The 8,997-nt window shown below is 32.2% G+C and overlaps 1 protein-coding gene across 1 annotated transcript in view; it reads right to left on the bottom strand.

The window, feature by feature from the left end:
• Positions 1-3,264: 3,264 nt before the first annotated feature.
• The window catches only part of LOC149412836 (retinaldehyde-binding protein 1-like), an 87,562-nt gene continuing 81,829 nt past the window's right edge, over positions 3,265-8,997 (bottom strand). Inside the window, exons 4-5 of the mRNA XM_089645571.1 lie at positions 7,457-7,709; positions 3,265-6,412 (exon numbers count right to left, since the gene is read on the bottom strand). Of these exons, the coding sequence (XP_089501697.1) occupies positions 6,053-6,412; positions 7,457-7,709 (613 nt within the window). The 3' untranslated portion in view covers positions 3,265-6,052. The remainder of the gene's footprint in view (positions 6,413-7,456; positions 7,710-8,997) is intronic.

Here is an 8,997-nt window from a genome sequence, read left to right as displayed (position 1 = left end):
CAAATTATATGGAAATCCATAATCGGTTGATTTATTACAGTTATTTTAATTTTGTTGCATTATCTAAGCAAGAATATTAATTAATTTATTTGAAATCATATGAAACACATTTTTCAATTTAAAGACTGTTAAGGTTTCAATTACAAGATGTTTACGTTTTAGGATAGTCAATTTAACACGTTCAGGTATTTATAAAAATTATTCGTTCATATTTTTTTTTGCATTACGTAGCCTTGAGGAATAGTATTAATTATATATATATTGTGTTTATATATATATATATAAGAGGTGTTATTTTGAATAGCCCGTTATTTCGGTAGATGTTACTTTTGAAGCTGTCATTTTTTGACATTTGACAAGTAGAAACTACGCCATTAATAAAAATGGAACGATACACGCTTCAACAACGCATTAAAATTATTAAAATTCACTTGAGTGAATCAAATGCAAATCATCTTGAGTGGTTAGGCCCATTTCCACCTTGGTGGCTTCGTCAAAAAACAAAATTGTCGCATCTGGGGCTCGGAAAACCCAAGAGTTATTGTTGAAAAGACTTTCTATCCTCAACGTGTGACTGTTTGGTGCGGTTTATGGTCCGGCGGAGTCATTGGACCTTACTTTTTCAAAAATGAGGCTGGAGCAACAGTTAAGGTGAATGGATTGCGCTATCGAGAGATGATTAATGATTTTTTATGGCCGGAATTGGATGGTATTGATCTGGACAACGTTTACTTTCAATAAGACGGCGGCGCTACGTGCCACACAAGCAACGAAACCATTGATCTTTTACGATTGAATATCAAAATAACACCTCTTATTGGAAAACCCTGTACATACGAGTATATGTTATGATTAAGGTTTTCACGGGTGTAAGATGTAGAATAATTTTCTCGGTTTACCCGCGTAACGTAGTCCTTAAAAGGACTTTTTAATTCCTGACGTTTCGGACAGATCTCAATGTCTATCTTCAGAGGCCTTATGTCTTGAGTTTTGTCTCAAACTGAACGCTTTCGCCTGTCTGTTCGGTCCAGAAGTCAAGATACAAGCATTGATAAGCATAAGCACCCATTTGCATCTTGACTTCTGGACCAAACAGACAGGCGAAAGCGTTCAGTTTGAGACAAAACTCAAGACATTTTATTATATATGTATATAACACCATTATTTAGTGGATATTAAAGCATTATTTAGCGTTGGTCTTCTGCTAACATTCGCATAAGGACTGTAAATATGGTGTGCCATAAGGCGCATATACATTTTCCACGGCAACGGTGTTTCATTTTTGTATGCGAGTGAGGGAGATGTATGACAATAAATTAATTTTTCTTTTTAAAGGAAGCAGACATTCGTACATCGTTTATCTCAATATATATTTAATAAAGTATGTTTAATACTTGTTTGTGCCGTTCCCGTGCCGTCACCGCGCCGTTGGAATTTTAAAAACGCCCATTGCAAGTGGTAAATAAAAAAAAGTTTTTTTAAATAACATATATAATTTCTAATACGATTTTAGAATTCCGTTCTGGATCGAGTGTTTTTTTTAAAATTTATTTTATTAATTGACATTTTCATTACATGTGCATTTTAAAACATAATAAACTCTTGTAAATTGAGGAGGTAAATGAATTTGCCATTCATTTTTCCTTGTCCCATCATTTTTTTATTTATTATTTACAATATTGTATTTTTTGTAAATCTCTCAGGCCACGGATACAGAACCCTTAGTTTTTTGTTTTAATATTCTTTATTATTATTATAATTTTAAGTAAAAATCTGTTATTGGATTTTATCTTTATTATTTAGTTTATTCTTATATATGTTAATAATCTGTTGATTTTCCCTAATAAATAAAATAAAATAAAATAAAGTACATTCATCACATTATTTGTTTATTTTGCAATGTTTTCTGTGTATTTCCAATGCGCCATATGCATCTTATTTTTAAATTTTCCGTAAAAAAAACTGTTTTAGAAACTAAATAAAATTATCTTTCTGTTGTTTGCATTTAAAATTAAAAATAACTATTTACAAATAATAAAATTTTAATATCAAACGTGAAAAATGTTGTCAAAAAAGGTAACCACATTTTCACTTCATTTTTTACTCCAATCATAGAAAAGTTGAGAGAACTCGATATTTCAAAAAGACATTCGTTTTGTTTGGGGTATTTGTAAGAAAACTGTGCCTTCACTTTTATCTCGTTCATAAAATAAAAAATAAGAAATCATTATTATGAAATCGTTAAACCGATTGTTGAGATAGCGGCTCGAAATGTGAATTATTCATTTTAGCTATTTTTAGGATTTTATGAATGGATTCCATTATAAATATTGGAGGCAAACTGGAAAGAATTATTATTCCTATTACTAAGGTCAAAAAAAATTGTGTTTTCGCATTAGGAAAAAATATAAAAATATTTTTTTTAAATATGGACGCCCGGTCATATATGACCCTCAAACGCTGGAGAGGTTAAATCCTAACTACACAGATTGCCTGTTTTAAAGAATTAAATAATAGGTACATATTATGTTCTTAAAAATGTATTCTTGCTGTGTTTGTGAACCGGCAAGCAATAGCTGTAGTGAGTTAAAGTTTAAATGGAAAACTGATCAACGCACTTAATGCTGCGTATACAAGTAAGAACCGAAGCGAGCCCAGCCACGAATTATGAGAAAGCAACGAAGCAACCGTAAGCACCGGTTGTTTAATATAATGCCTTAAACACATTACGCTGTATTATGCGCGCATAAATTGGGCGTGGCATGTACGAATTATATGTTAGGCTGACACAATATGTTATAATCTACCCCAGGAGAGGGGATCAGATAAATTGGGAGACTGCCGCGGAATATCATTTCTTTGTATAAGATCTATCACCTTGACCAATCCAATTTTTCTGGCCCAGTTCTCCTTCGTACCAAGGAGAGGGGATCGCATAGTTTTTAAACATAGCCTGGCTAGCAGATCACAGAGCATATTGTCGCCACGCCCACACTTATAGAACATCATATTTTTAGGTGTGACAGGTCTATATTGGATTGTATAGCGAGCAATATGGAGTTATATAATAAACGCGTTGAACTTAAGCGTAAACTGACACCCCCTTAATTCGTGATTCGGCTCAAGCTTCGGTTCTCATACGTATACGCAGCATTACACCTGAAGTTGCCTGCTCCAATTACGGCCATATGAGAACAGTACTACTTTCATCCACACATAACAAAATCAGTTTTCAGAATATGAACAAAATTTTGTATCAAAGAAATTTATTTTAAAAAAAAACACATTATATACAATAAAGAAAATTCAACATTCCAGTAAAATTACATTTTTTTTACAAATTTAAAAATTAAAACTATATATTTTTACCAACCCTGACCACAGATAATAATATATTACCAATGATGTTTTAGGTTTGAGTAAGCATTTAAAATTGGTAGACATTTATTTAATTTGAAGACGATACAATAGTAAAATGTAAAACTTGTTCAGGAAAATGTCGATAGATGGCGGTAGTATGGAATAGAGCTTTAAGGTTTGCGTCTTCGAAATAAAACATTGAGCTTTCATATTTTACCGAAACTTGCCCAAATATTGTTTAATACCTACAATTAAATTAAAACCAACTTATGTCATAATAAAATTACACTAGGTATGATATGTTTATTTTTAAAATTAATATGTTGTTCCCGTTTTTATTTTAAATTGGAATGAATTGTGGAAAGTTAAATCGTATTGATTAATGTGAGGTATAGTATGATATATTTATACCCGAGATTTTAACCTAAGTGTTATTATTTACTTAACGATTGTATTGCGTGCATCGTTTTCAAGTACAAAACATCTATGATTATTATTTTAAAAAATGGCAAAAAAGATTCAAAATAGTATTAAGTTGGAATTATGTGACATGGCAAATAATTATGACAAATATTATTAATTCGGATACTTCTTTGACCTTAAAAATAAAATTCAAAAAATTATAACATTTAACATGAAGTATTTTGATGGTTATAATTAATAATAATGCATAGTATTAAATATGAGATTCGATAAAAATCTTAATAAAAAAATAGACCAGGGTTGTAACAAACTGATTTGGTTTGATCCAAATCAAATTTTGTATGCTATTATTCAAATTATGAAAGACATTCATCAGGATGGCTGGTTTAACAGAATTTGGATAATTTGTTAAAATTCAAAGTTGATTTTCAAGTTCTGTGAGGGTGTTTTTCAAGTTCTGTTATTATATCATTATTGGCTGGTTGTTTCTCAAAACTGAAATAATTAAAGGAATTGGATAGATCCTTCATATAATTTGAAAATCAACTTTAAATTTTGATGAATTGTTCAATATCTGTGAAACAACCCATCCCTAGAACGGTTTGTTTTTAACAGAACTTGAACAATTAATCAAATTTCAGAGTAGGTTCTATTAAAGTTCTGTTATTATTTCAGATTTGTGAAACAACCTGTCAATAATAATTTAATCACGGAACGTGAACAGAACCTTTATAGAACTTGAAATTTAACTTTGAAATTAATAGAATTGTTCAAATTTTGCAAACAACATATCCTTAAAATATTTTAAACAATTTCTGATTTATGTAACATTTAACAGTTTATAAATTGTAATTAAAAAATCTATAATATTTATAATTAATTTGAATTAAGTTGTCAGAATTATCATCATTATTATTAGAAGTAAAAACATTTATTTTAAAGTTTATCCGAATATTTTTTTAAAATCTTTAAAAATTGTTCTAGAAATGAAAAATAATATTTTTTGCTGGCATGAGCGTACTTTTATTCCATTTTGCTAAATTCCTTAGGTAAATGATTAAGAAATATTATTTTTACACCCAAATTAATTTCTTTGTACCCAAACATGATGAACAAGTAATTAAAAAAAATTAAGGTTGCAGTCGTGTTAAATCTTATACATTTTTGATACGGAAAACGACGAATAGCTGAAAAAAAGTTAACTATTTAAGTTCATACTTCAGTGGAAATTGGCGTCTAAATAAACTCACCCTCTATTAATTATTTACACAAATTAAATCTAATAATAATAATACAATCTGAATGTATAGAATAAAACAGATTGCCTTTTCATCGCTAAGGTTATTATATACAACAAAAACCCTGTTCTGGAAGAAATATTCTCAACAGAATATTATGTTTACATATAAAGCTGTGACCATTCACCTAATTATATCCAATGCTAAGAAGGTCAGCTCATTGATACAGAGTACTTAGATTGATTTTTTATATAATTTTGGACCAATTTTCGTAGCGGCAACTGAAAATCGAGATGCATTAATTTAGTTCATAGCCACAAAAATAATATGAATTATGCCTACAAGCAATAAGGCATCCGCGTGTTTGCACTTTAAAAGCATTTAATAACCATGCAAAATGCTCTAAACTGTACATGGACAACCCTGCTTTTAATAAGCCCACTAAACGATTTAATATTTACAAAAGATAGGTACTGCATAATAATGTAATATGAACAATTCAGCCCAACATTTAATGTGATCGACAATTCATGAAAACGATGAATTGAAAAAATACAGCACGACAAAATTGCTATTGTCATATGTGTAAAATTACTTTGCAACCCTGCAAAATGTTTTAAAATGAACAACCGCACAATGATTCAACATCAACAAGTTTGCCAAGTAATTTAAAAAATCTGCAAAGTGATTGATTGACCATCGATGATGGTCAAACGTATGCAAATTTGATGTAAACAACTTTAAAAATGAACAGTTTAAGAATTGGTAAATTTGAAGATATCGCAATTTCTGAGTGTCATTCGTGGGACTTATTTGAAGAGTTATAAAAAAATGAATTACTGAAGTTTTATTGTTGTGTTATTTGTGAACTATTTGGCATTGGTCTTATAGAAATAAAGATGATCCAAAATGTTGACTTGTTTTTAAGTTGGTCAAAATTATTTGACTTCGAAAGCAATTCAATCGTTCATACAATTGGCTGTAACTGTCACAACCAATCTAAGTATCCAAATCAATGTTTTTATATCTAATCAATCAATCTCTAAATTCTTGAGGTTCCCTGCAAAGCTCGAAAAAATTCCCCTGCTCGGTTTCTTGATGCGTTTCTTCTCCTCGACCTTAAAGCACTCCGAGTCTATCAGCCAGTCTTTGTAGATCTTCTCCATAAGAACCCTCTGCTCTTTGTGCATCTCTTCCAGAGATTCAAGAGGTCCTCCGTAGTCTGCTGGAAGGAGTTCCACGTCAACAATAGAGGCGGGGCCGTTGGTAGTGAGGTGAAGCAGACTCATCAGGGTGGACTTGATGAAGGGTTTGATGAGGCACATGACCTGGTTGATGAAGAAGGCGGTGTGCACGACATGGATGCGCTTCAAGCGGCAGGGGTGGGCATCCTGGAAGAAAAACATATGAATTCAAATAATAGTAATTATTTTTGGTATATCCTTGCTCTAAAAAAAATTTAAAAAAATTCAAAATACAAAAAAATATTTATTGCACAAAAATACAGAATAAAAAGGGTATAACTTATAGGTTACATCCTATTTCTTCCAGCTAACCCAACAAATACAAATTATATTACATAACCCAACAATTACCTGTTAACAAATGTATGTAAATAATAAATAAAAACAGAGGTATTTAATTTATTTAAGGTATTCATTTAAGGTGTAGTGAGATTTGTTTAAAATAAATGTTTGTAGTGATGATTTAAATTTAAGTTTGTCGGTTATTTGTTTGATGCTACGTGGAAGGTTGTTATATACTTTAATGGCCATGTAGTGTGGTCCTTTTTGAAATATAGTTTTGTTTGGATCTTATTCTTCTATTGATTAGGTTTTTTTAAATTTAATTTTATCAATGTACACGACAGACGGGGTTAAGATATATTTTTTTTAAATAATACATACCAACCGTCCAATAACGGTGGACAACACAACACAACACAAGTGACAGTAATAAGAAGTCAAGTTATAACAAAAAAATTGTAACGCTCTGGAGCTATCGCTAACATATTTGGAATCTTACTATTGCGGTTGGGAGAAGGTTAAGTTGGTTTTTCAGAAAGGAATATGGAAATTCGGGGATATTGTATACTTTTAAGAGCATGAATCTTAATAAAAAAGTAGAACCATGAGGTATACAAATTTTGAGTTGGATAATAATAATAATAACAATATTCATAATACTGGGACAGCTCCATTGCGAATATCACCAAAGCTATGGTACAAAAGATAAGATAGTAGCCTACTACCAAAGATTAGGGTGTAAGTATTGGAAGACCTACATATGTAGCTAAACGGGGAGGAGGTGAACACTGCATCTCGAGGCATAAGAAAATGAAGGGATACGAGTATAGCAGGATAAGCAGAAGTCGAGAAAAATCCTAGAGGCAACGAAGACTTTAACTTTACAAAGGTAGCAATTGATTAAATTACCTGAATGTACATCATGAAAGCCCTAAGGGCGGGTAGCGAGACCCTGGTGAGATGCCCCAGCGAGCAGCCCTTCATGTCGAAGATGACAATGTACCCATCACTGAGACCATCCTCGGACAGTCTGACATCGTTGAACATGCAGAAAAGCCGCACGGCGTCGGAGAAGTTGAGCTTGGTATAGTCCGTGTCAGCGAGGCGGTAGCAGAGGATATTGTAGCCTTCGGAGGTTTTCTGGGGGAGAGCTACCATGTTTCTGGAAAGAAAATTATTGATTTTTATTTATTTTGACAGAAAGCAGATAAGTAAATAAATCACTTTGTGTTTTGACATTTTACTAAACCGTGAAATATATTGTGCCTGTTTTAACTCCATGCTTATTTGGAGCTGGATGGCATTATATTTTATTAAAAACCAAAAACTATAAATATTTCACGTCGTTTATTTCGTGTTTTTTTGTGTGTGTTCGCGCAATATATAGGGGATTGTTAGGTATGCATCCACAGGCTTAATGGACAAGTGTAATGTCAATACAAAATCCTGTAAATGTCCTACCTACCCTTTTACCCATCCCAAAATGTAACCATAATAAAATGATTGTTGCGACACACGTAAAATCGGACAAGTGGCGTCAGTTGCTCATCAGAGTTCGTAGTGATAACTAATATCAGACAGGGCGATTATATATTTGTAAAGTGAAATCATCCAAAACTCCTGGAGACGTGTGGTAATCATCAACGGGTGAGTCCATCTTTCCTGCATTCCAATCTGGGCTTATCTTGTGCTCCAGAAGCCCAGATTTATACCTTTTTGACTATTGCACTGTCCATCGGGTTTGTCGGATGCATAAAATCGTCCCATAACCTAGCATTCGGTGTAGTTTGGGACTGGTCCTTTGAGCGTGTGGCATAGGGCTTTGCTCTGCACCACCTTTAAAAATATAGTGGAATCGCAACTTCGCGACACCAGTGTGTATACCAAATTTAGAACAATTTGAATTAAAATAAGTATTTTTCCTATTTAAAAAAAAAAAAAAAAAAACAAATTATTAATTTATTTATTCTATTTAAACAACAGCCTTTGTTTTAACAAGTACATCTTATGTACTTTTTGAGAGACTATGGCATCCCCGATCGGAGTGTGTTGTGAGGCTGAAATTAGTGGGAAAGGAAAGGAGATGGGAAAGAGGAAAGTGAGAAAGTACCTGGCCATTCAGGTCTAGTCACAAAACACAACCAAAACCATTTCAATCCACGTTTCAATTCTGGATGGTTGTCTTAGACCAGAGTATCTTTCACTCTAGAAAATGCCACAAATGCACTACGTAACAAATTGGAATTACTAAGATAAAATTTACTTGCGAACGACGGGATTTGATACCGTGACCTTCAGAATGCTAGTCTAGAGCCTTACCCTTCGACCACGGAGGCCGTCAAATATACATTTAGTTCAGAATTGTTAAAATTATTAACCGTGATAACCATGATTATAACATCCTTGGCAGAAATTAATAGTTTAAAATAATTTTTTTATAACCATTAGCA

Source organism: Hesperophylax consimilis, chromosome 22, assembly GCF_061612785.1.
Source record: "Hesperophylax consimilis isolate HC1 chromosome 22, BYU_Hcon_1.0, whole genome shotgun sequence".
NCBI classification, from domain to species: Eukaryota; Metazoa; Arthropoda; class Insecta; order Trichoptera; family Limnephilidae; genus Hesperophylax; species Hesperophylax consimilis.
Note: the sequence above shows the minus strand (reverse complement) of the source record. Positions and strands in the feature narration are given on the sequence as shown.